The sequence below is a fragment of the Thalassophryne amazonica genome, chromosome 10 (genome assembly GCF_902500255.1).
Source record: "Thalassophryne amazonica chromosome 10, fThaAma1.1, whole genome shotgun sequence".
Taxonomy (NCBI): domain Eukaryota; kingdom Metazoa; phylum Chordata; class Actinopteri; order Batrachoidiformes; family Batrachoididae; genus Thalassophryne; species Thalassophryne amazonica.
Genome location: NC_047112.1, coordinates 90,227,827 through 90,255,642, shown reverse-complemented (window position 1 = coordinate 90,255,642; position 27,816 = coordinate 90,227,827). Strand labels below are relative to the sequence as shown.

The 27,816-nt window shown below is 45.3% G+C and overlaps 1 protein-coding gene across 3 annotated transcripts; it reads right to left on the bottom strand.

Annotated features, from left to right (window-relative positions):
- On the bottom strand, positions 1-27,311 carry nrl (neural retina leucine zipper). Of its 3 annotated transcripts, XM_034180481.1 has the most exons (6): positions 27,140-27,311; positions 26,771-26,879; positions 19,752-20,555; positions 19,383-19,652; positions 15,815-16,033; positions 1-921 (listed from the first exon to the last, which is right to left on the bottom strand). In XM_034180481.1, the coding sequence occupies exons 3-6, from the start codon at positions 20,367-20,369 to the stop codon at positions 760-762; spliced, it is 1,269 nt and encodes a 422-aa protein (XP_034036372.1). In that variant the 5' UTR covers positions 20,370-20,555; positions 26,771-26,879; positions 27,140-27,311; the 3' UTR covers positions 1-759. The 3 variants fall into 3 exon arrangements, with proteins under 3 accessions (XP_034036372.1, XP_034036371.1, XP_034036373.1); XM_034180480.1 differs by lacking the exon at positions 26,771-26,879; XM_034180482.1 differs by lacking the exon at positions 26,771-26,879 and having other exon boundaries at positions 15,815-16,030.
- Positions 27,312-27,816: the final 505 nt, after the last annotated feature.

Below are 27,816 nucleotides of genomic sequence, written 5' to 3'. Positions count from 1 at the left end.
CTGCTGGAGTTTTTCTTTTGCAATCCAATATTGACGGCAGCTGTTTTCCGTGTTAATGTCCGAGAGAACCATGACCACATTCAGCAGGATATTACCGGAAGGTGTCTCTATACATTCCTCAGTTTGTGATTATCCATCTGACAAATAACAAATCATGTGAGCTTAAACACTTTGGTAGGCAACTGTGAAATATTAGCTGTCAAGTATGACTGCATGCCACAAATACTTTATCCACACAGATACCACTCCACATCCAGCACCACTGCACTACTCATACGTCTGCAAGTTTAGCAGCTTATTATGAAAAGAAAAAAAACAAAACAACCTTACATTTTGAGCATCACCTCAGCTGTTCAGCTGCAGAGAGCTGCAAGTATGCAACACTGCATAGATAATAAGATCAACACTTGCACAAGTATCGATAAGGTTGATGCAAAATAAAGTATCCAGTCCATGATATTTAGTCCGCAGGCGGCTTTGTGCAACTATTACCTTCACAGTAAAGGTAAACTGAGTCCATGAAGCAAAGTCTAACCCTATAACAGCCTCCTAATGGGTTTCACAGTGTCACCTGTCTGTCACTGTCTCACTTTCTCCTGCACGCATGCACACACACACACACACACACACACACACACACACAGTGGTGTTTTTCAAATCCTTGTTTTCCACCACAATTACGCCTGATTACTCATCAGTGATTGCTCCATCCTCACAGTTATTTTTTTTTCCTTTTGTTTTTCTCCCTTCTGGGTAAACTCAGAGGAAATAGTCAGGGGGTGGGGATGGTGGGTCGCTGGTGGGCGCCGGTGGGGCTTCACCACCAGCGCTGTGGTTTGTGCTGAGGAGCTTTTCGTAGCGAGCTTTGTAGGCGTCTCTCTCCCGCAGCACTCGAGTCAGCTCACACTGTAGCTGCTCTAGCTGAAGAAAGAAAAAAAAAACAAAAAACAGACAAAATGATCATTATTTTGTACTGATAAAGCAAAAAGATGCTCACTTTATGATGAATGCCCACATTGGCAAAAATGTGATTTTTACTTTGTTTTCAAATCAATATTTTGAGGGCTTCACCTACTTCAGGAGATAGTCGTATGAAGTCAGGTAGGTTGAGACTTAGCTAAGAGGGGGGTATAGTAATGAGAAAGCAGGGGCGTAGACAGCTTTGCCTCCCCCCGTCCAACCCATCCTGGTGCCAAAACCAAAGTTACAGAAGCAAATGCCAAACTTTTTTTGGAATCATGTATACTTTGGGCAAAAAATTTAAAGTTCCTTAACGTTTTAAAAGTTTTGCACAATCCTGTCTGAGTTCTTCCACAGAAATGGAGACTGATCAGGGTTCTCGCCAGGATTTTTTCACAGCATATGGGGGGACTTAGTGGGGCATAGCCACGTGATCAGCGTTGCAGGCGCAAGTATTGTAGGAGGGTCCGGGGGCATCCCCCTGAGAAAATGTTTAAATTTATAACCCTTTGAAACACTATTTCTTGCATTTTAAGGACCACTTTGGGATGTTAAATAAGGTGCAACATGTCCTTTAAAGAAGAAAAAAAAAACAAAAAACATAAAAGCCCCCTATGCTGGTTAAATCACAGCATAGGGGATCCATATCACAGCATAGGGGCCCCCTATGTTCAACTGCGCTGGTGAGAACCCTGCTGATTTATACATTTGTGAAATGCAGTCAGTACAGATTTCTCTCAACATGGACCATGATGCTCATCGCACCAGAGAAACAAACAAACAAACATCTAAAGAGATGCAGGTTAGTTGAATTGGAAACTTTAAACTTGTAAAAGAGGTATTGATCTCAATGGAACTAACCTGGTTAAATAAAGGATAAAACAAACAAAAAAACACGGAACATTGTTTCAATTTCAATTTCAATTTATTTTCGTTTATATAGCGGCAAATCACAACAAAGTTGCCTCAAGGTGCTTCACATAAGTAAGGTCTAACCTTTACCAACCCCTTCCTAGTTTCTTTTCATTAGCAGTTGTGGTTGATTCTAGTAGATTTTCCCATTAATATTGCACAGGATTGGAGGCTCGTGCAAACAGTGGGTTTTTTGCTGGTAAAGTGAGCAAAGTTTAACAGTCAAAAACATTTGTAAACCCTAAAATCAAACATTTTAGTCCATCTGTTGTGTGTTTATTTATGGCAGACTGGCTGTCGCTTGCTGATGATGTCATCATTAAGCGCAAAACATGATTGGCCGGGCGACACAGGGAGTATTGTGGGTAGTGTAGTTCAGGTTCACTTTTGACGTTAGTGTTTCCATCCCTTGTCCCTTGGAAATCTACTGCAAAACCCGTCACACATCGTGCAAAAAGAATTATTTAAATATCTAAAGGACACGGGTGTTGTGTGGGCCGCCAGAAGAGGAGGTACTGCTGGCCCACCACCAGAGGGCGCCCTGCCTGAAGTGCGGGCTTCAGGCACGAGAGGGCGCTGCCGCCACGGACACAGCCGGGAGTGACAGCTGTCACTCATTATTTCCTGACAGCTGTCACTCATTCTTCATCATCTCACTCCATAAAACCCAGACGTCATCTCCACCTCATCGCCGAGATATCGTACTTCTATGGAGGTAATATCCTCAGCCATTTGTGTTTACCTTATAATCTGTACATTGTAAGTGTTTGCAGGTGTACCGGTCCCTTGTTTTGTGGAAGCTGAGTGAGTGCAGGACGGCACTCTTTTCCTCTGAAGGATCACTGCAAACTCATCAGCATATTGAGTGAGAGGTGGAGGTGGCATTCCCACCGTTGTTGTTACTGGGTGTACACACACCCACACATGACTGTCTTTGTTCTTTGCCGGCAGTACCAGATCCGACAGTCGGGGACGGTGATCACCTGGGAATTTGGGACTTGGCGGCTCCAGTATTCACCAGGTTCGGTGGCGGCGGAAATCGTGTGGTTCCGGCTGTTCTCAGGACAAACGTCTTCTATCCTCGAGCCTGCCCACACGTCACCTTTGTGGATTGACTGTTATCATATTCTGAGATTGTCTGTGTATTCGTTGTGCACCTTCACAACATTAAATTGTTACTTTTTGGCTCATCTATTGACCGTTCATTTGCGCCCCCTGTTGTGGGTCCGTGTCACTACACTTTCACAACAGGATATCTCGGCCAGTGTCATGGATCCCGAGGGGCGTCATCCATCTGTTGGACAGCCAATGGAAGAGCAGGGTGCACAGGCGTCTGCAGGAGGCGTGCTCGGTGAGTTGCAGCAAATCCTCACCGCCTTTACCGCTCGGCTGGATTTGATGTCCGAGCAAAACATCATCCTTAATCGCAGGATGGAGGCTCTCACCGCACAGGTGGAAGCGCGCGATCAGAGCGCTGCTGCGGCTCCTCCTCCTGCCGACCCGGTGCCGGGTATTAACATTCCACTGGTCGTTCAACAAACCCACCCACCATCCCCTGAAGCATACATAAGTCCCCCTGAGCCGTACGGGGGTTGTGTGGAGACGTGCGCGGACTTTCTGATGCAGTGTTCGCTCATCTTTGCACAACGACCCGTGATGTACGCGTCTGACGCCAGCAAGGTGGCTTATGTTATTGCTTTGCTTCGGGGTAAGGCACGCGCCTGGGCTACGGCGCTCTGGGAACAGAACTCACAGTTGTTATCAGCATACACTGGGTTTGTGGGGGAGTTCAGAACAGTGTTTGATCACCCTAACAGAGGAGAGACCGCTTCAACAATGCTGCTGTCAATGCGACAGGGGCGCCGGTGCGCAGCCGAATATGCAGTCGACTTCCGCATCGCGGCTGCGAGGTCCGGCTGGAATAACGTTGCGCTCCGCGCCGCCTTCATAAACAGACTGTCATCGGTCCTGAAGGAGCATCTGGTAGCTAAGGAGGAACCGCGGGATTTAGATGGGCTTATCGATCTCGTTATACGGTTAGACAATCGGTTGGAGGAACGCCGACGGGAGCGAGGCGAAGGACCTGGCCGGATACGCGCCGTCCCTCTCCCTTCCGGGTTCGAAAAGGGGCCGCCCTCCCCACACTCCACAGCCGCAGCGCTCCGTGGGGCAACAGCTCCCCCTGCTGACGTTGTTAGGGAAACGCACAGGGCCAAAATGAGGAGGCTGGTCCGCGGGGAGTGTTTTCTCTGCAGCTCAAAGGAGCACATTCAGAGAAACTGCCCCAAACAGCCACAACAACAACCGCCCTCAGAGATTGGGCTAAGGGGGGGTCAAAACATTCACGTGGGACACACACATATTGCCACACGACTCCCAGTTACAATCCTGAGCGGGGATTTAACCCTTCAAGCCCCAGCACTGGTGGACACGGGGTCAGAAGGGAATCTGCTAGACAGCAGATGGGCAAGGGAGGTAGGGCTCCCTCTGGTGGCGCTTCCTTCGCCATTGCAGGTGCGGGCACTAGATGGCACCCTCCTCCCTTTAATCACACACAATACACAACCAGTAACTCTGGTGGTGTCTGGAAACCATCGGGAGGAGATTGAGTTTTTTGTAACTCCTTCTACCTCCCGCGTGATTTTGGGCTTCCCATGGATGTTGAAGCACAATCCCCGGATTGATTGGCCGTCTGGGGTGGTGGTTCAGTGGAGCGAAACCTGCCATCGGGTGTGTTTAGGATCCTCGGTTCCTCCCGGTTTACAGGCTAAGCAGGAGGTCAAAGTCCCTCCCAATCTGACGGCAGTGCCGGTTGAGTACCACAATCTTGCTGACGTCTTCAGCAAGGATCTGGCACTCACCCTTCCCCCGCACCGTCCGTACGATTGTGCCATTGATTTGGTTCCAGGCGCTGAGTTCCCGTCCAGCAGGCTGTACAACCTCTCACGACCTAAGCGCGAATCAATGGAGACCTACATCCGGGACTCATTAGCTGCCGGGCTGATCCGGAACTCCACCTCCCCGATGGGGGCAGGTTTCTTTTTTGTGGGCAAGAAAGATGGCGGACTCTGTCCATGCATTGATTACAGGGGGCTGAATGAGATTACGGTTCGCAACAGATACCCGTTGCCGTTGTTGGATTCCGTGTTCACCCCCCTGCATGGAGCCAAAATCTTTACTAAGCTGGATCTTAGAAATGCGTATCACCTGGTTCGGATCCGGAAGGGAGACGAATGGAAGATGGCATTTAACACCCCGTTAGGTCACTTTGAGTACCTGGTCATGCCGTTCGGCCTCACCAACGCCCCCGCGATGTTCCAAGCCTTGGTTAACGACGTCTTGCGGGACTTCCTGCACCGATTCGTCTTCGTATATCTGGACGATATTCTCATCTTTTCTCTGGATCCTGAGACCCATGTCCAGCATGTACGTCAGGTCCTGCAGCGGTTGTTAGAGAACCGACTGTTTGTGAAGGGCGAGAAGTGCGAGTTTCACCGCACGTCTTTGTCCTTCCTGGGGTTTATCATCTCCTCTAACTCCGTCGCCCCTGATCCAGCCAAGGTTGCGGCGGTGAGAGATTGGCCCCAACCAACAAGCCGTAGGAAGCTGCAACAGTTCCTCGGCTTTGCAAATTTCTATAGGAGGTTCATTAAGGGCTACAGTCAGGTAGTTAGCCCCCTGACAGCCCTGACCTCTCCAAAGTCCCCTTCACCTGGTCAGATCGGTGCAAAGCTGCGTTCAAGGAGTTGAAACGACGGTTCTCTACTGCACCAGTTTTGGTGCAGCCCGACCCTAGCCGCCAGTTCGTGGTTGAAGTGGACGCCTCTGACTCAGCGCTAGGAGCCGTGCTATCCCAGAGCGGAGAGACTGATAAGGTTCTTCACCCGTGTGCCTACTTTTCACGCAGGATGACCCCGGCTGAACGGAACTATGACATCGGCAATCGAGAACTCCTTGCGGTGAAAGAGGCTCTTGAGGAGTGGAGACACCTGTTGGAGGGAGCGTCTGTGCCGTTCACGGTTTTCACTGACCATCGGAACCTGGAGTATATCAGGACCGCCAAGCGGCTGAACCCCAGGCAAGCCCGCTGGTCACTGTTCTTCGGGCGTTTTGACTTCCGGATCACCTATTGCCCCGGGACCAAGAACCAGAGGTCGGATGCCTTGTCCCGGGTACACGAAGAGGAGGTCAAAACTGCACTGTCGGATCCACCGGAGCCCATCCTGCCTGAGTCCACTATTGTGGCCACCCTCACCTGGGACGTGGAGAAGATCGTCCGGGAGGCCCTGGCACGAAGCCCGGACCCGGGAACTGGACCAAGAAACAAACTATACGTCCCACCAGAGGCCAGGGCTGTGGTCCTTGACTTCTGTCACGGTTCCAAGCTCTCCTGTCATCCAGGGGTGCGAAGGACCGTGGCAGTTGTCCGGCAGCGCTTCTGGTGGGCGTCTATGCAGGCCGACGTCCGGGAGTACATCCAGGCCTGTACCACCTGTGCCAGGGGCAAGGCTGACCATAGGAAGTCCCAAGGTCAGCTCCAACCGCTTCCTGTGCCTCATCGCCCCTGGTCCCACATCGGCCTGGATTTTGTCACGGGTCTCCCACCATCCCAGGGCAACACCACCATCCTCACGATAGTGGACCGATTCTCCAAGGCGGCCCACTTCATGGCCCTCCCGAAGCTCCCTACGGCCCAGGAGACAGCGGACCTCCTGGTCCACCACGTCGTCCGTCTGCATGGGATTCCCACTGACGTAGTCTCGGATCGTGGTCCCCAGTTTTCCTCTCACGTCTGGAGGAGTTTCTGCAGGGAACTGGGGGCCACCGTGAGCCTCTCGTCCGGGTACCATCCACAGACGAACGGACAGGCAGAGCGGGCCAACCAGGAGCTGGAACAGACCCTCCGCTGTGTAACATCCGCGCACCCGACGGCCTGGAGTAACCATCTGGCCTGGATCGAGTATGCGCATAACAGCCAGGTGTCTTCTGCCACCGGCCTCTCCCCATTTGAGGTGTGTTTGGGGTACCAGCCCCCATTATTTCCCGTGGTGGAGGGAGAGGTCGGTGTGCCCTCGGTCCGGGCCCACCTTCGGAGGTGCCGTCGGGTGTGGCGCACCGCCCATTCTGCCTTGTTGAAGGCCCGGACGAGGGCCAAGACCCATGCAGACCGCCGGCGGTCCCCGGCCCCTGCATACCAGCCCGGGCAGGAGGTGTGGTTGTCGACGAAGGACATCCCACTTCAAGTACAGTCACCAAAACTGATGGACAGGTTCATCGGCCCATTTCGCATCCTCAAGGTCCTCAGCCCTGCCGCAGTGAAGCTCCAGCTCCCAGCTTCACTGCGGATCCACCCGGTGTTCCACGTCTCCAAGCTCAAACCGTACCACACCTCACCCCTCTGTGCTCCCGGTCCGGCGCCGCCTCCTGCCCGGATCATTGACAGGGAGCCGGCTTGGACAGTGCGCCGGCTCCTGGACGTCCGTCGAATGGGCCGGGGGTTCCAATATCTGGTGCACTGGGAGGGGTATGGACCCGAAGAATGCTCCTGGGTGAAGAGGAGCTTCATCCTGGATCCGGCCCTCCTGGCCGATTTCTACCGCCGACACCCCGATAAACCTGGTCGGGCGCCAGGAGGTGCCCGTTGAGGGGGGGGTCCTGTTGTGTGGGCCGCCAGAAGAGGAGGTACTGCTGGCCCACCACCAGAGGGCGCCCTGCCTGAAGTGTGGGCTTCAGGCACGAGAGGGCGCTGCCGCCACGGACACAGCCGAGAGTGACAGCTGTCACTCATTATTTCCTGACAGCTGTCACTCATACTTCATCATCTCACTCCATAAAACCCAGACGTCATCTCCACCTCATCGCCGAGATATCGTACTTCTATGGAGGTAATATCCTCAGCCATTTGTGTTTACCTTATAATCTGTACATTGTGAGTGTTTGCAGGCGTACCGGTCCCTTGTTATGTGGAAGCTGAGTGAGTGAAGGACGGCACTCTTTTCCTCTGAGGGATCACTGCAAACTCATCAGCATATTGAGTGAGAGGTGGAGGTGGCATTCCCACCGTTGTTGTTACTGGGTGTACACACACCCACACTTGACTGTCTTTGTTCTTTGCCGGCAGTACCAGATCCGACAGTCGGGGACGGTGATCACCTGGGATTTCGGGACTTGGCGGCTCCAGTATTCACCAGGTTCGGTGGCGGCGGAAATCGTGTGGTTCCGGCTCTTCTCAGGACAGACGTCTTCTATCCTCGAGCCTGCCCACACGTCACCTTTGTGGATTGACTGTTATCATATTCTGAGATTGTCTGTGTATTCGTTGTGCACCTTCACAACATTAAATTGTTACTTTTTGGCTCATCTATTGACCGTTCATTTGCGCCCCCTGTTGTGGGTCCGTGTCACTACACTTTCACAACAACGGGATTACTTCATCGCATCTAAACAATGGACTATGGCTGCCAGGAGTTAAGGTTTTGTAAAATCTCAGCGATCACTCACCCACCTGGTAGGTCGCAGTAAATGCACTTTAAGCTGGTGCAATCCGCCATTGGATCCAAAAGAAGAAGAAGAAGAAGTAGCGTTATCGTCTGCTCGACACAAAAATAAAACGGACTAATGTTAACATTATTTTATTTTATTTCTTTGTGGCTGATGCCAAGATTCGGTGGGAGAGAGGAGCTCTCATGGCACAGCTGTGTACAGACTGGAACGTTTCTTCACCGTTTAGACCGTTTTGGATAATTTCAGGATGATTTATTTTTTCAGATGAATCCCACTGAAACTAACAGGTAAGAATTTATATTTACTACATGTATTTTACTCTGCCAATCAATGCATTAATGGACGTATTTCGGTTGTTTAAGCCGCAGGGTGTGAAAAAAGCGGCAGCTTTTAGCTCGTAAATGACGGTGTATGTAATACCGAGATAAACTGTGACTACTAATACTGTGTTTTACTGCTTTTGATGATGACAGTTTGGGGTTTTATTTTTTTATTCATTCATTTTTCGTGCGTTCTTGTGTATTTGTGATCCTTGAATTTACCCAGCAACCCCTGCAGCACTTAAAGTGAAACTGGTTTATCTGAAGCCGACAGTGTAATCTGATGTGGCTGCGTCCGAATCAATACTAAAAGTTATCGGTTATCTGAAATAAAGATACATTTTTTTTTTATCAGTTTATCGATTTATCGTCATAAAAGATAACTTTTCAGTTATCTGATTAATGGTTATTGAAGCTAACTTTTTGGTTAGCTGTGCCCACCACTGCTAATAAATATGTGTAGTCCCAACTAAATTAAATTACATTATCTTGCATGGATGTGTTTTATTTGAGTTGGGACTACATATATTTATTAGATGGAAATCCTACACATAATTGAATTGCGTTCATCCAATGAGTCATTTGTTTGAGTGATACACTGAAAAAACTGACTCATTGGATTGGATTTCAATCTAATAAATATATGTAGTCCCAACTAAATTAAATTACATTATCTTTCATGGATGTGTTTTATTTGTATTGAGGCAACATATATTTATTAGAAGGAAATCCTGCACATAATTCAATTGAATTCATTCAAAGAGCCATTTTTTGACTGCATGGCATTTAAAGCTCTGTTCACATTACTGTGGTAAAACATGTTTTGTGTGTGTGTATGATCTTCATTATTGTGTACATGATGTTTTACAACATGTGACAGTCTTGTGCAGGGAAATGGGATCTGCATTGTAGTCGCACTGCATTAAAAACGCAAATTTGGTGAGCTGTGACCATGCAAACGTTCTGATTACGAGAAAGGAATTACAAGAAAGGACCTCATAATTAAGAGATTTTTTTTTTTTGTAATCGCTTCCGTACTTCCAGTCCCTCAGTAAAGACAAGCATGAGAATTTCCAAGTCATAATCAAAACTTGACCAATTTGTAACTGCCGACACTGCACTGCGATCGCACACTACTTCTATGCACATACAAAGTGTGGATTTTTCCCTAAACTGTTCCTGGATGAATGAAACTCTTCCAGGGAGGTAGGGCATGGGGCAGCCAGACTGGCACGTGCCCGGCTGGGTGTGAGGCCCTCTTTGTCCCTCAGTGGTCAGTAGTGCTGTGTGAGTGAAAGCTGGAAGTCTGGACGGGAGTGAGCCACATCTTATTTTGGTGAGACACCCCGTGCTCCTCTGTGGACATACATCCAGGAGCAGCTAATGGGAAAATCCACACTTTGTGTTTGATTACAGTGTGTTATCATCGGCTAACCTTTATCCTGCTTCTTTAATGAGGGACTAGAAGTATGGAATATATATATATATATATATATATATATATATATATATAAAAAACAAAAATTAGACACCTGATCTCATAATTACGAGAAAAGATCTTGTAATTACGAGAACCTAATCTCGTAATTATGAGATCTTTTCCCATAATTATGAGATCAAGATCTTGTAATTATGAGAACCTAATCTCGTAATTATGAGATCTTTTCACGTAATTATGAGATCAAGATCTTGTAATTACGAGAACCTAATCTCGTAATTATGAGATCTTTTCCCGTAATTATGAGATCAAAATCTCGTAATTATGAGATCTTTTGTCGTAATTACAAGAACCTAATCTCGTAATTATGAGATCTTTTCCCGTAATTATGAGATCAAGATCTTGTAATTATGAGAACCTAATCTCGTAATTATGAGATCTTTTCCCGTAATTATGAGATCAAGATCTTGTAATTACGAGAACCTAATCTCATAATTATGAGATCTTTTCCCATAATTATGAGATCAAGATCTCGTAATTATGAGATTTTTTGTCGTAATTATGAGAACCTAATCTCGTAATTATGAGATCTTTTCCCGTAATTATGAGATCAAGATCTTGTAGTTACGAGAACCTAATCTCATAATTATGAGATCTTTTCCTGTAATTATGAGATCAAGATCTTGTAATTACGAGAACCTAATCTCATAATTATGAGATCTTTTCCCGTAATTATGAGATCAAGATCTCGTAATTGTGAGATCTTTTGTCATAATTACGAGAACCTAATCTCGGAATTATGAGATCTTTACCCGTAATTATGAGATCAAGATCTTGTAATTATGAGATCAGCGGTCTGATTTTTTTATCCAGTGAATGCAGTATGCTTCTGTACCGAACCTCTCTGGGGCACTAAGAAAAAAATTCTGTTAAGGGGCCCTCCTACCTGGCTCAGGAGACATGTAAGTGTTACAAATTTATGGTAATGAGCCAAGTCACAGCTCTGATTTTTCCCAAGCACCTGTCGCCTGGGTGTTCAGAGCAGCTGAGTCCTCACTATTCAGTATACTGCATGTCAGGAATAGTAATTTTTTTCAGTCGGATCTCCCAGCGCACATCTGTGGAGCCACCAGACAACTCCAAACAAGCTTACTGGTCAGCACAGTGTCTCCCACCCAGGACGTTTTGCTGGAGCCCCCTGAACTACTAGCATCATTTCAATCCCTGCAAAGATCAAGATTGCTCAACACATCACGGCGTGTTTCCTAGCAGGAGAACTCTTCTTGATATCTGGGATGATTCTTTTTCTTTCTGTGAGCAGAGTTCACATTGGACACTAAATGGAGCATCTCCCAGGACACACTCTGCTGGAGCGTGCTCGAACTGAATTTCAGCCCACACCCAGCTCACTGGGCCCACAGCCAGCACAACCAGTCATATTGCTTTTCAACTGTTTCACATATAAAATAAAGACTCATCACCACCGCATGTTCATTAGTTCTCTATTTCATCTCCTGGGGAATCTCCAGCATGAACAAAGGATAGCAGGGATAATAGACATTGGAACTAGTGTGTGTGTGTGTGTGTGTGTGTGTGGCCAGTTAAGAGACATGGTATCATGACTGCTCATGTCAAACTGCTTTGACCTGAGTACCCCATGGTAAACAGGGGACAAAGTGTGTCTCAGACCCTCTCCCCGGTTAAGGTTGGGTTTCAACTGTTTCACATACAAGCTAATTTCTGTGTCAAGGTCAGTGGCGGCTGGTGAAAAACAGTCTTGGTGGGGCTGCTGTGCCAATAGATTCCCTTGCCTTGTCCAGTACAGGCATTCAAGTGAACAGTCAGAAAATTACTACAATTCCACAATAATCATTTCATGTCCTTCTCAAAATCAGCAGTTTTACAGATAAAGTTAACCATTTACAGCTATATTAGGCCCCATTTCTACTTTGGAAAGGAACAGTATCAAATACAACACTCAAGTTCTTGAGCAAAGAACATTTCACCATTTGACACTAATTGCACACATAGTACACCAAACTGTACTGCACTGCCATTATCTTCAGACAAACAGATCCTGGGGTTCACAATGACACCCCCTTAACAAAACAGAAAATATCACCAAATTTACACTCTTTCAAAATATGGAAAAATTCTTAAATTGACAAAAGAACATTATGTACATACTACAATTTTCACACCACCTTCCAAGAGAGAGAGAGAGAAAATGTTTGTGTGTGTGTGTGTGTGAGAGAGAGAGAAAGTGTTTGTGTGTGTGAGAGAGAGAGAGCGTGTGAGAGTGTGTGAGAGAGAGAGAGTGTGTGAGAGAGAGAGTGTGTGTGTGTGTGAGAGCAAGAGAAAATTAAGGTAATATTTTGCATGAACATTACTGAGTGGAATGGAGGCAAACTAAAGAAGCTTGAAAAACTTAAATTAAATAACTTGACTAACTAATAACACCAAAACCTTTAAATTAAATTGGTTAAAATTAATTAACAGTGTAGAGGACAAAGCAAATGAAGTATACAAAACCACTTAATTAAATGCGTTGCTAAACTTGGGTTTGTCTGACTATAAGTGTCTTGTGTGAACTCAGTGGCTGAGTTAGAATTTCTTTAAAAAACATGCAAATTGCTATTTTAGGCTTTTGTTTTGTTTTTAAACTGAGCAAATAATTTGATTTAGAGTGTGGAATACTCCAAAGAATATTTCACTTCTGTGGACTGATCCTCATAACGTGTAAAGTGAAATCAAAATACCAGCATGGCTGCAGCTTTGAACACTGTTACAAACAGCCCCGGCCTCCCCTATTACCATTATAACTGGTCTGCTGTCCCAATAAAGATCACAGCTTTGACCTCCTAAAACAAACAAACAAACAAAAAAAACATCACTCATTCGTTTTATCTTAAATTTTCATCCTCGTTTCCACACCAGGAGCAACATTCGGGAATAAATCCGAGCAGCTCGTCAGCTCACCTGAGCTGAAGAGGTGGATGTGCTCCTTTTCATCCGCACAGATCAGCAACCTCCGTGACGTGTGCGCGCTGACAGTGTGAATGAAGCCTGACACGGTTTATAACGCTGTGCAGTTGTCATTAAACCACGAGAAAGATCTGATGTGCGCACCTCCATGCGCCTCCAAAAGGATCCCCGCTAAACTTTGGTGTCATTGATTTGATTAGTTTTGTCCCATTTTAAACCCTCCGAAGAGTTCTTCAACTTTCTCCAGCAAAACACACGGAGACAAAATAAAAATAAATAAATATAACCCAAACGTCGTCACCATCATCTCTTCCTGCCTGACTGACTGACAGCAGCAGCTGCAGCGTCACGTGTATCACTGACTGTAATCTAACGTTCCCGCATTTTTGTAGCAAGGGCTAAAATTCCGGCGCCCCAAAGCCATTAATTTTGGCAATGTTGATTTGCCAAATATTTACTAATTTCCCCTAGCAACTACATACAATTGGTTATTTCGCTGCACTTCAAGGGCGCTTTGAATGAGCGCCCAAGACGAGGAATGATACGTTCTCTGCTTCTGTCGGTGGAAATGCACTGTTGAATGAGAGTCAGTTGGAGGAAGTGTTGTTTTAATCATTCATATCACATGTAGGCACATACTATTAAGTAAAACTGACATTGATAATACTTTTTAAATATATATTATGACTTTCCCTCTCCACATCTAGGAGGGCAGTGCCCGAGCGCCCCCTATGGGCCAGCCGCCACTGGTCAAGGTGTTAACAGGTTTAAAGTAAACTGGGATTTTGTGCTGTCTGAAGATCCTCTGTAGTTTTTCCCCTGCACCTGCTAAATAAAAAGTAAGTCCCTTCGGCTGCTCCCTTGTTTGCACTCGGGGTCGCCACAGCAAATCCAAGGTGGATCTGCATGTTGAATTGGCACAAGTTTTACACCGGATGCCCTTCCTGACGCAACTCCACATTACATGGAGAAATGTGGCAGGGGTGGGATTTGAACCCGGAACCTTCTGAACTGAAACCAAGCGCATTAACCACTTGGCCACCACCCCTGCTAAATAAGGGAGAGAAATTAGTTCACCCTAAGGACAGTATCCCTAGATACAAACAGAGCAATGTAGTGTATTCTATCAGAGGTCAGGAAAACTGTAATGAACACTACATTGGTGAGACTAAGCAGCCGTTGCACAAAAGGCTATACCAGCACCGCAGAGAGGGTGCCTCAGTCTGCAGTTCATTTCCACCTTAAAGACACTAACCACACATAAAATCTTAGCCAGAGAAAAGAAATGGTTTGAGAGGGGAGTGAAGGAGGCTTTGTATGTGAAACAGTTGAAACCCAGCCTTAACCGGGGAGGGTGTCTGAGCCATGCTTTGCCCCCTGTTTACAATGAGGTACTCAGGTCAAAGCAGTTTCAGTCTTTTGTTCATGGTAATGAGTCATTCACATTGTCAGGAGAGTCATCAGGAGAGCCGTCAGGAGAGGCCTCAGTCCCATTGTTAGGAGGGACAGCTGCCCTGTCATTAGGGTGGTGCTAACGAGAACACAATAGGTGTTAATTAGAGCAATTGTTTAGTCACTAGCCAATAGCAGTCTGCCTCTTGGTAGGAGGGGTCTGGTTAGGTTTAAAACTCCACCTTTTGTGGCTTCTGTTATTCTTCTCTACAAGAGTCAAGACAGAAGTCAGACTACAAGAGCAAGAAATTTAGCTGAGGAAGCTTCTGTGATTAGAAGCAAAACATCCTCACGTCAAGTAACCCAGTCCAGTCGAAGATTCAAGCTTCTCTACTATGACACAATGTAAACAAATGTCGTGAACTATGGACAACAAGACAACATCCTGGGGCATGGCAGAAGTTCTTCACACCTCCTCTAGATAACCCTCTCAACTTGGGAGAACGTGTCATCATTATAACTGCCCGTGAATTCACTGGATCAACGGCATCCACGTCCTCGTTTGTCATTGTTTACATGCGCTGTGAGACGCCAGAACTCTGCTGGCACTGCGGTGCATTCTATACTACCGAATAGAGGCAGCCCTCTCATTCACTGGGGGAAATTCCAAAATAACGGCACTCAGCGGGGACTTGTAAGTATCCCACACACCCACTCAGTGCCTCTCATCCTGGACAACTCCAGAAAAAAAGACTTCATCTCCTCTCCAGGAGTATGGTTCCATAGCCCATGCTGTGTGTGGAGGTGAGCCCAACTATTTGTTGTTGGTATCGCTCAACCTCCTGCACAAGGTATTATTATTTATTGTATTATTTATTGCAGATGTTATGGGCTGAAAGAGCTTGGACAAAACACATTTCATTGCATTTTTATTTTTATGTTGTACTTTTAAGTATGTATGATCGTAAACTGAAATTTGAACTTAATATCTTGGGTTCATATGGTCTGTAATGAAATAGAAGTCAAAGTTAATGCAAGAATCACTGCAGGATTTTTTATTTTTATTTTCATTTTACCATTGCATTATACCATCTTGATTTTTTTTTTTTTTTAGATTTGGGGCTGTAACATGCCTGCTTTAATTAGAATTGTGCACCATCATAACCTGTGGCATTAAATTGACACCATAAACATCTCCCCCCCCCCCCCACCTCCTCAGAAAATCTGGCTACGGCTCTGCGGAGGTCACATTAAGCCTGCCAGTGAGAGTGAGAGAAAAGCATGTTTTTGTGGATGCCGGTACCTGTTGTGTGAGCACGTGTTTCTCAGACTCCAGAGCGTGGCGGTGCTGTAAGCGTTTGTAGCGGCACGACTGAGCATAGCCACGGTTCTTCAGCGTGCGGCGCTTCTGCTTCAGGCGCACCACCTCATCCTTACTCACCCCACGCAGGTGTCGGTTCAGTTCTCGCACTGACAGGCTCACCAGCTGCTCGTCAGAGAAACGCTCATTCACCCCACACTGCTACCAGACGGAGAAAACACACACACACACACACACACACACAGAATATGCGGATAATTGGCTATGAGACACATGCCAGCAGTGACTGCAGCATGCACCAGATGAATATGAAGTGACATGCATATGATGGAGGTGATTCAGACCAAAAAAAAAGAAAAATCAAAAGAGCTTTGCGTTAATTCTGAATGGTGTACATGTGACCTGCCACTCTGAGCGTGTATGTGGTGCATGAGCATATCAGGGGGCACATTTCAGCACCACATGTCCATAATCTGTAATTTAATCTGACTGAGTGTGGCTGACACTTATCAGGATTACCCACAGCAATAATAGCAGATATTATTATAAGCTCACACCGTGCTCCATATTCTGCACCCAGACCATGTCCGAGTGTTGTTGGTTATGGAACAACCGTTGGCGGGACAATATCTGGTCCCTGACTTCCAGTTTCCCACAGTGGTCTGCACGGTTTCCCTCGATGAGGCATCCTCTTATTTTCCACCCAAGTGTTTTCATCTCTTGTTCTGCATGTGCATTTAGTTTTTAAACAAAGTGTGCATGCTATGTGGAGGCTGGCACTCAAAGTGGGATAGACACAGACATTCACAACCATGTTCTAATGTCCTAATCCTAATCCTTCGCTGCATGATCCCTATCTGCTCTCCTCTTCAACCCAGCCACGCTACATGTTTTAGTTTAGCATATTTGTCAGGTTTTATTATCATTATTATTTTCAGCTCCTTCAATCAATTCATTTTCAACTCCTTCAATTGGCAGCATGGCGGCTTAGTGGTTAGCACAGTTGCCTCATAGCAAGAAGGTCATGGGATTGATTCCCACCTGTGGCCTTTCTGTGTGGAGTTTGTGTGGGTTTCCTCCGGGTGCTCCGGCTTCCTCCCACAGTCGACGACATACAGGTTAGGTGGACTGAAAACTTTATAATTGTCCAGGTCTCCCTTGTGAAAGAGATCTTGATCTCAATGGGACTGGGGTGGGCAATCATGTGCCATGAAGGGCCGAGACACTGCAGGTTTTCCTTACTACCGATCACCTCAGCAGGTGACTTCAGTCATGATCAGGTGTCTCAGCAGGTGATTTCATTGACAATCAGGTGTTTATGTTCAAGGGAAAAGCTCATCAGCAACCCACCTGCTGAGGTTATCGGTTGCAAGGAAAACCTGCACTGTCTCGGCCCTCGCTGCCCACCCCTGATAAATTAAAATTTAAAAAGTGTCACATTAGGCAAAATCAGTTTTGAAGTCTCTTTTACATTTTGGCTTCATTGTTAAACATCATCAAAGTCCCACAAACTGTAGGACAAAGAAAAGTCAAAGTCTGGAATATACTGTTTTAGATTTCTGTGAGATATGTTGCAAAAGTGTGTTTCCAGACTCTTGTTTGCCCTGAGAACTGAACATACGATCTGTAGTGGAGAAATAAGAAAAGCCTCGTCTCAGAGTGGGCGTGAGACACAGCAGCTTCTTTCCGTTTAAAGCTTCAGGCAGAGAAAGACAAGGGTTTTCAGGTTTGCAGTTGACTAAGATTCAAGCTTTCAATGATGCCCTGGACTTATCCATCACTAGAGTTTCTGTTGAAAGTGTCGAACGTGTGGAGACAATTGTTTATTTCAACAGTGACATTTGTGTCTCTGTGTCCTCAGCCTCTGAGATTGACATATATCTCAGAACACCTTATGGAGTTATGATACCGGTGACTGGACAGTAGACTTTGTGATGGCAATACCTGTAGAGGAAAATGAAGGTCTGAGTATTTAAGGTACTGGTACTTCCTGTCTTACTGAACAGTTGTGAAACATGGATACTAACTAGGGATCTATACTGAAAACTAAATGCCACCAAGCTTGTTTCCACTCCAGGAACTCAAAAGTTATTTTCGGGGGTCTGACACCTTTGGCTGCTTCTCTACCACAGGGGTAGCCCTGGAAAGGTGATTTTCAGACCCCTTTTCATGGATGAGATCAGTCCCTGCTCTGGGGTAGGTCCTCCTGAGAAGCCCTGAAAAACTGTTGGTTGTTGTCTCATGCTGGAGAACATGATAACAATAAGAGAAAAGCCAGATTAGCTAAACGAGATGAAGAGCAGAAGCACTGAAACACAATATGAATAGCAGAGGTGATGGACAGGCATGGCTGACTTTCCTCTTGATGGACAATATCCAGTGAGGATTTGAGTACTCAAGAAAGAAATCTATGTTGTGGCCAAAACTGTCAAAGAATTATCACATCTCTGCATACGTAGCTGCAGGAGCCTGGCAGGTTTTCACCGGAGTGGAGACACAATGGTTGAGAAGGCCAATTATGGTACCAGTCCTGTAAACTTTCATGTCATCTGCGAAGGAGGTAGGTTTCGGTGGTGGAAATGAACCTTTTGGTACAAGGTTCCTTTGGAGGATCCTGCTGGAATGACTTTATATATAATGAATGCTTACTTTGGGAGACTGGCGAATACCACTTGGATTGTGAGGGAACATAAGCTACAGCATTTTGGCAGTGTTGCGTGTTTCTGTGGGCAGGATCCAACACACAGTGTTGAGGATCCTGCCAGTTGGAAAAGCCAAGAGGATGCCCATTTTTTGACCTGGTTGCAGTAGAGAAATGGTTACCTTCAAGAAGTGAGGACAGACTGGTTTTCTGCCTGGGTGATTCCCATCAAGCACCAAAGACATATGTTTCTAGAACTACTTGGAGATTATGTAGTTTTTCTAGACTTGAGAGGGCGCATCACTTAATTGATTCTGGAATATTTTTGGCAGAGAAATTCTAATATCTTGATTTTCCAACACCTATATAATCTTGCTGAACAAGTGTGCACTATGACACCAGGAACCCCACGGAGCCCCACTGTTATTTTGCATCAGAAGTGGGAGTCAGTCATCATCAAGTCACTCTCAAGTCATGAATCATCAAGTCCCAAGCCAAATCTCAAGTCATAATGCCCACCAGTTGTTTGCAAGCTGACTTGAGACTTGACTTGGGACTTGCTGATTCATGACTTAAGAGTGACTTGATGGTGACTTACTCCCACCTCTGTTTTGCACCCTCTGCCTGTCACACAGCAATAATTAAAGTGTAGATATCTCAGAGTCAAATTCTTCAGAGTTGATTTAAAATCTTAAGGTGTTATTTTAACACTTTTGTGTTAAACCTTGGACAGTGATAACTCATTTCTCAGAGTGTTGATTCAGCTCTCTAAAAGTGTAGATTTAAATCTCTGAAGGTATAATTTTAACCATGTCTAACATTAAGTCAGAATGTGTGAGGATGTTATAAACTTAGCTGCGGTGTTAGTTTTAACACTATGAAAGTTTATTTAAGAATAACTTTGTGTACCTGATTGACTTGAGTGTGGTGATGATGGTGATGATTAGCATGCATGGGGTGGTGCTGATGATGGTGATGATGAAGTCGGGCCTGGGGGCTGAGAGGTTGTGGGTAAGGAGCTGAGGTGGGGGCAGCATTTGGAAGTGAAGGAGGTGCAGATGAGAGGAAGACGAGCGGGCGATGGCACATGTCGGTTGCCTTGGGGCAGGAGACATCACCTCCACTGTCGCTACTGGAGTCTCCCAGGTTACTGCTTGAACTTTGAGAAAGGTATGGAAACTGAAGGGGCAGCAGACACAAAGGCGTTAAAGAGGATAAGGATCATTTTGTTTCTTTTGCAACAGCCTGTGATAAAGGATGGGTGAAACCAGACATTACCTGTGAGCTGACAGCTGCAGCAGTAGAGTTAAGCAAAGCCTCAACAGCATCCTCACAGCCCAGAAAGCCATTGACCAGCCCTCTCTCTCTGTCCCCTCGCTCTGGCACACCTCCCACGGCTCCTAGCAAAGTGGCCGGTGCCGCCACTTCACCTCCAAACTGTTGCTGTAGTGCTGCCAGCCAGATCAGATCCTCCAGCGAGGCCGGGGTTGGACCCTGAGGACTGCTGTGGGCTGGACTGCCTTCCATGTTCCCTTGAGACCCGGAGCTGATGCCAGAGGCAAAGCCGCTGGAGATAGAGAGGGGGAAGGAGATGGAGGAGGATGATGAAGAGAGGGATGATGGACCCGAAGGTGGTGGGTGGGCATCACTGAGCGTCGGTGAGGGTGGCAGTGAGTTGTAAGGGCTGGAGCTCAGACTTGAATCCTGAGGAGGGTGGCTGGTGTACGGAGAGTTGGAGGGGTCTTGAGGGAGGCCGGATTTGGGATACAGACAAGGCGGAGGGAGTGGAGGAGTGTCAGATTTCACCTCAAATTTGAGAAGGTCAAAGTCCTTTAGGTACTCCATGGCCAGAGGGCTGGCGGGGAGAGAAGACATGGGGAGGGAAGGAGAGGACATGGTTATTCTGTTGATGGGGGCGGCAACACGGATTTTCTATGTGTCAGGATTGTAGGATAATCCGATGGTCTGCCTGAATGCAGCGCATAGACAGCAACAATGAGGCTGTCAGGAAGTAGACTGGCTGGTGAGTTCCTTCTGTGAGAAACTGAATGTCCCAAAGTCCTTTTATCAGTTGCTTTTGTTCTGTTAGAAAGGAGGGAAAAGGTGTGATTGATAATCTACCAAAACAGTTCAGTTTAAACTCAACTCTGCAATGACATAGCCACATGCACACATACAAGCGCACATTTACACAAACAAATATTTGTGATTTTTATAGTTCTGCACTATTGCATTTTTGTACTATATACTATATATACATACTGTGTGTGTGTGTGTGTGTGTGTGTGTGTGTGTGATGCATACGTGCTTTGAGATGGGAAAAGTACTACAATGTCCTTTGTTATAATCTGCTACCTGTTGACTACAGTGAGGAAAATAAGTATTTGAACACCCTGCGGTTTTGCAAGTTCTCCCACTTAGAAATCATGGAGGGGTCTGAAATTTTCATCTTAGGTGCATGTCCACTGTGAGAGACATAATCTAAAAAAAAAAAAAAAAAAAAAAATCCAGAAATCACAATGTATGATTTTTTAATAATTTATTTGCATGTTACTGCTGCAAATAAGTATTTGAACATCTGCCAATCAGCAAGAATTCTGGCTCTCACAGACCTGTTAATTTTTCTTTAAGAAGCCCTCTTATTCTGCACTCTTTACCTGTATTAATTGCACCTGTTTGAACTTGTTACCTCTATAAAAGACACCTGTTCACACACTCAATCAATCACACTCCAACCTGTCCACCATAGCCAAGACCAAAGAGCTGTCAAGGGACACGAGGGACAAAACTGTCGACTTGCACAAGGCTGGGATGGACTACAGGACAACAGGCAAGCAGCTTGGTAGAAGATAACAACTGTTATGATTATTTATTAGAAAATGGAAGAAACACAAGATGACTGTCAATCTCCCTCAGTCTGGGATTCCATGCAAGATCTCACTTTGTGGGGTAAGGATGATTCTGAGAAAGCTCAGAACTACACAGGAGGACCTGGTCAATGACCTGAAGAGAGCTGGGACCACAGTCACAAAGATTACATTAGTAACACATGATGCTGTCATGGTTTAAAATCCTGCAGGGCAGCAAGGTCCCCCTGCTCAAGCCAGCACATGTCCAGGCCCGTTTGAAGTTCACCAGTGACCATCTGGATGATCCAGAGGAGGCATGGGAGAAGGTCATGTGGTCAGATGAGACCAGAATAGAGCTTTTTGGTATCAACTCCACTTACCATGTTTAGATGATGAGAACAACCCCAAGAAAACCATCCCAACCGTGAAGCATGAGGGTGGAAACATCATACTCTGGGGGTGCTCTTCTGCAAAGGGGACAGGACGACTGCACCGTATTGAAGGGAGGATGGATGGGGTCATGTATTGCGAGATTTTGGCGAACAACCTCCTTCCCTCAGTATTGAAGATGGGTCATGGCTGGGTCTTCCAGCATGACAGTGACCCCAAACACACAGCCAGGGCAACTAAGGAGGGGCTCCGGAAGAAGCATTTCAAGGTCCTGGAGTGGCCTGGCCAGTCTCCAGACCTGAATAGAAAATCTTTGGAGGGAGCTGAAATTCCAAACCTGAAAGATCTAGAGAAGATCTGTATGGAGGAGTGGACCAAAATCCCTGCTGCAAATGTTTGACCTCTGTAATTGTAAACAAAGGCTACTGTACCAAATATTAACATTGATTTTCACAGGTGTTCAAATACTTAATTGCAGCAGTAACATACAAATAAATTCTTAAAAACATCATACATTGTGTTTTGCAGATTTTTTTTTAGATTATGTCTCTCACAGTGGAGATGCACCTAAAATGAAAATTTCAGACCCCTCCATGATTTTTAAGTGGGAGAACTAACAAAATCACTTATACGTAAGTATTCTCAGCCTTTGCCATTAAGCTCAAAGCTGAGCTCAGGTGAAGACTGTTTCCACTGATCATCCTTGAGATGTTTCTACAGCTTAAATGCAGTCCACCTGGGATAAATTCAGTTGATTGGACATGATTTGGAAAGGCACACGCCTGTCTACATAAGGTCCCACAGTTGACAGAACATGTCAGAGCATAAACCAAACACAAACTCAAAGGAATTGTCTGTAGACCTCTGAGACAGGATTGTCTGGAAAATCACTAAGGGCCCTTGGGCAAGGTCCTTAATCCCCACGTTGCTCTGGTGTGTAGTGACGGACTTGCATGGCAGCACCCTGACATCAGTGTGTGAGTGTGATTGTGTGAATGGGTGAATGTGAGGCATAATTGTAAAGTGCTTTGAGCATCTGAGGCAGATGAAAAAGCACTATATAAATGCAGTCCATTTAACCTTCCAGAAGGAGATCCATCAGCAATCCACCAGGCCTGTATGGTAGAGTGGACACACAGAAGCAAATCCTTAGTAAAAGACACATGGCAGCTGCCTGGAGTTTGCCAAAAGGCACCTGAAGGACTCTCAGACCACGAGAAACAAAATTCTCTGGTTTGATGAGACAAACCTTGAACTCTTTGGTGTCAATGCCAGGTGTCATGTTTGGAGGAAACCAGGCACCATCAACCCCAACCAGTCCCAGCAGAAGACTGCCCCTCCCTGAGCCTGCTGGAGGTTTCTTCCTGTTAAAAGGGAGTTTTTCCTTCCCACTGTCGCCAAGTGCTTGCTCAGAGGGGGTCGTTTTGACCGTTGGGGTTTTTCTGTAATTATTGTATGGCTTTGCCTTACAATATAAAGCACCTTGGGGCAACTGTTTGTTGTGATTTGGCGCTATATAAATAAAATTGATTTGATTTGATTTGATCTCTACAGTGAAGCATGGTGGTGGCAGCATCATGCTGTGGGGATATTTTTCAGTGGCAGGAATTGGGAGACCTCTTGAAGTCAGACTCGGGGAAAGGTTCATCTTTTAAGCAGGACAATGACCATAAGCACACAGCCAAGATATCAAAGGAGTTGCTTCAGGACAACTCTGTGAATGTCCTTGAGTGGCCCAGCCAGAGCTCAGACCTGAATCCGATTGAACATCTGTGGAGAGATCTGAAAATGTCTGTGCTCAGATGCTCCCCATCCAACCTGATGGAGCTTGAGAGGTGCTACAAAGGGGAATGGACAAAACTCCTCAAAGATAGGTGCACCAAGCTTGTGGAATCATATTCAACAAGACTTGAGCCTGTAATTGCTGCCAAAGGTTAATCATCAAGGTATTGAGCACAGGGTGTGAATACTTATGAACATGTGATTTCTTAGTCTTTTCAATTTTTTAATAGATTTTTTTTAAAAAAGCCTTTTTTTCCAAGTTGTCATTATGGGGTGTTGTGAGTTGAATTTTGAGGGGAAAATGAATTAATTCCATTTTGGAATAAGGCTGTAACATATCACAATGTGGGAAAAAAAAGAAGCACTGTGAATACTTATGAACATGTGATTTCTTAACACTGTGAATACTTTCCGGATGCACTGTATTTTACAAAAATTTACCAAATCTCCTCATGAAAGTTTCATGAAATTTCTTCAATTTATTGCTCTAAAATGCTGGAAAATCCCTTCAGCCCTAGGTGGGCCCTGTACCCCCATCCTGAGCGTTTACTTTTTCTTGGATTTCTATGTTATTGAATCGCATCCCTGATATAAACATACAGAACCGCTGAAGGATTGTGCCCTCAGTTGCATCCCTTGGAAGCCGGAGTTTGCCGCGAAGCTTTCAGATGAGTTATGTTAGGAAGAACAATGTCATTTCTGAAGCCGCCATTGCCAAAGCCACTGACATGGGAAGCCAGGATAGCAATAGCGCAGCACAGTGCTAAAGGGTAAAATATGACGCATATGATGTAATTTCTCTACTTCTGGGGTATAAACCATGGCATTTTCAATGAGGTTTTGGGCAAATTACACACAAACAAAGTGAAACTCAAAGAAACAGTGACAAAGCGGTGGGGAGGTGGACATGTGTTGCGGTGTGTTTATGATCCGAAGCACAAATGTGTCGAGGCGGTTTTGCAGGCGAGAGAACAGAGCTACTCTGGTTAGCTGTGTAGGCTAACACTTACTGACATGACAACTCCCACCTCCTCGCCTTTTCCTCTCCACTGGAAACCAAAAAAAAAAAAACAACTTTTCACGACTGCTTCAGTGATTGCAGCCGAAAACAAAACCGTACACCATTTATCCGTGTGAAGTTATGCTGTATATATATTAAATGGAGGTCCCCGTAAGTGGTCAAATCCTGAGACATCACGGAGGGTTCAAACGAGACTTTGGTCTCCGAGTGGACAAATGGGTCTCTCATTCTCTCATCTCTCATTCTGCTTGCCTCATAGGCCTGCACAGCAAGCAACCACAAGCAAGCGACCACATTATTCCACCCAGAAACTTTGGAAGCATAAATGAAGTGGCTATTTTACCTTTTTCTTCTATTATGTGAACCTACTAGCCAATTACCTGTCCCAGGGTGGGTTTGATTCAGAGACTGAAATGAAAATAAAGCTATCACCTCCCACCTATCCCGGAACCAAGAGAACTGTTAGGGTGCGACTGAAGCTGCCTCAAGAAGAGACAGCTGCAATTACTACTACAACTACTATTTCTACTACTACTATGCAACTGCTACTTGCAAAAATGAAGAGGTTAAAAAGTTCAATGGAAAAAAGAATAGAAAAGTATGGTACCAACCTTTTAGCACACCTGTTGATGATAATGCAGCACAAAAAGTGTCTCTCCCCTTAACAGCAATTACTACTACTACAACTACTACTACTAAAGTGCTCAATAGCCTATGTCACTCCCTGTATGTCAGAGTATATGTGTGTCAAGTCTGGCTCAATTCCGTGGTGCCCTACATATGCAAGCATGGACACACACACACGCACGCACGCATGCACACACGCACGCACACCCATACACACACACACACACACACAAACACACACACATAAAAACCAAAGCATACCGACTCACTTTTGTGTTGAATCACTGTCCCTGGATGAGATCAGAGCACATTTAAGTTTAGACAGACAACGCCACAAACTTATGACACGAGCTGACGTTTTATATGAATTAGTGTAAAATTTCACAGATGAGACGGCTACTGAATAAGCGACACTGCGTACAATGAGTTCAGATCTGTACAGAGTGAGGTTTTATAAGATGCCGCCATTTGTGCAAAATCCAAACTAACTTCAAATGGACAAAACTTTGGCTCGAAACGTCGAGGGACAGGAAAACAAACAAAAGAAAAACCAAAACAGCACGATGCACAGTGACTTCAACCACATGAATGACTACATATATATCTATATATATAGATATAGATATATATATATCTGTGTGTGTGTGTGTGTGCGTGTACAGTTTAATTGATGCATCATACCATATGATGATACTGCCTTCACACAGTAAGTGCAACTCCTCCTAAACTGCTTTGTGGAGTTCAATGAACCTTATGAAGATGTGCATGAAGTAAAATAATTCCAATCTTCAAGGAGAGATAATTTGACTTTTTTCTTAAAATACATCATATTTGCCAATTGCTTGGATAGAAGAGGTTGACCAATTTGTGTTTAGTCACAAATGATTTACTACCATCAATATGCAAGTATATATAATCCATGTAAACAACTAGTACAGCAGAGTAGGTGGTATTTTGTGAGCTTGCTCACAGATCTTTAGTTGTAATTTATCCACACTTGGCCTGTTCAACAAGTGTATTGTCAGTGAAATTTATCTAAATACAAAAGATGAGCTCATCCTCTGGCTGTGGGTGATATATTAGCATTTTGTATTGTAGGTTATCTTCCAAAAGGAACCACACAGCCACACAACCTGAACACATAACCACAAAAATTCAGACGTTTTTAATCATTTTTTGACAGAAAGACCCACAAGTCTCAGGAGACCAAATCCAATTATGAGCAGGTTCAGACTATAATCCACAGATGAAGACTTTCTAAAAGGATTAAAACACATTTTTACACAACCAGAAAGGAGGGGAGGAGAAACAGTTCATTTCATTAGAGGTTTATGTTGTTTTGTATTTAACCAGCCTAAATTGAGTACAGAGACATAAACGCTTACAAGTTGTTTTATTTTCTGGATTGAAGAAGACGGTGTTTTAATTGATCTGACATTCTGAAATGTTCATCCGCAGCCGAACAAAGTGACAAAACCAAACAGCTCTTCTGCACATAAATGAACACTTCAAATATGCCACAGATGCACAAAAGAGAACTGGAAGCTTTTTCCTCCAACAACATTAATTATAGGCCTTCAACTCTAATGGGTATTATTACAGTAATGAACATCTAATTTAAAATCTACCTTTGACTTGTGCCTGTGTGGCACAGCTCATTAGTTTTGCCCCTGCGGTTCAAAATGCATTGTAAAAGAACACAAGCAGTGACAGGGCTCCACCGAGGCCTCAGTCTGGCTGTGGACCAGAGTCACCACAAAAAGAAGAAGAAGAAAAAAAAAAAACAGGCCAAAAAATGTGACACACACACACACACACACACACACACACACACACACACACACACACACACACACACACACACACACACACACACACACACACACACACACAGGGCAAGTGACAGATAAAAGTCGAAGGAAATCAGGGAGCAATAAAGGTCTGACATGAGAGTGACAGAGGCAAATGGAACTCCAGGGTGAATGAAATGTTCTTACCGTCGCTCATGGAGATGAAGGATGGTTTGGAGCTCTTTTCAACATTCCTCCACACTCACAAACACACACATACACACACGCACGCACACAGTAAGTGACTGACTGGGTAAGTGACACGCTTAGAGAGTTGCAGAGCTCGGTGTGTGTGTGTAGCACTCTATGAGTGCCGCTGCCCTCTTTCTTTCTTTCCCCTCTGCTGCAAATCCCTGTTTGCAACAATCCCCTCCTCTCTCTCTTCCCCACCTATCCCTCTCTCATGGCTCACAGGCATGTATCCAGTCTCTGGCAACCTCTCTATTGCTGTCTCTCTCCCTCTTTTGATCCCTGTCTGTCTCTTTTTTGTCTTTCCTCTCTTTGTCTGCATATCTGCAGATGTTCTCTCCAGTCTGTGTCTCTCCACTTGCTCTTTTTCTATTTCTCTATTCATTGGAAGTTCATCACGTGCTACACTGGAAAGCAGACTGTAGACACAGATCATCCCCTAACCCACATCACCGAACTCAATCTCCAAACTTGTGCAAGGTGTAATCTACAGTAGCAAGTTTGACATAAAATGCTTGTCAAGTTCTCATGCACACTAGGTTTCAAAGTCTCTCCATGGCCAATATCAGAACTAAAATGCAGCCAATGTATAACATATCTGTTGCCTTAAGGAGGTCTCCCATTGCTGATGTTTG

Bases quoted from the DNA above. Each gene is read 5' to 3' on its own strand.
- nrl (XM_034180481.1), bottom strand. From the start codon at position 20,369: ATGTCCTCTCCTTCCCTCCCCATGTCTTCTCTCCCCGCCAGCCCTCTG. The intron at 19,653-19,751 runs GTAATGTCTGGT...CTGCCCCTTCAG, and splicing joins CTGCAGCTGTCAGCTCACAG to TTTCCATACCTTTCTCAAAG. The intron at 16,034-19,382 runs GTACACAAAGTT...TCCGTCTGGTAG, and splicing joins ACCACACTCAAGTCAATCAG to CAGTGTGGGGTGAATGAGCG.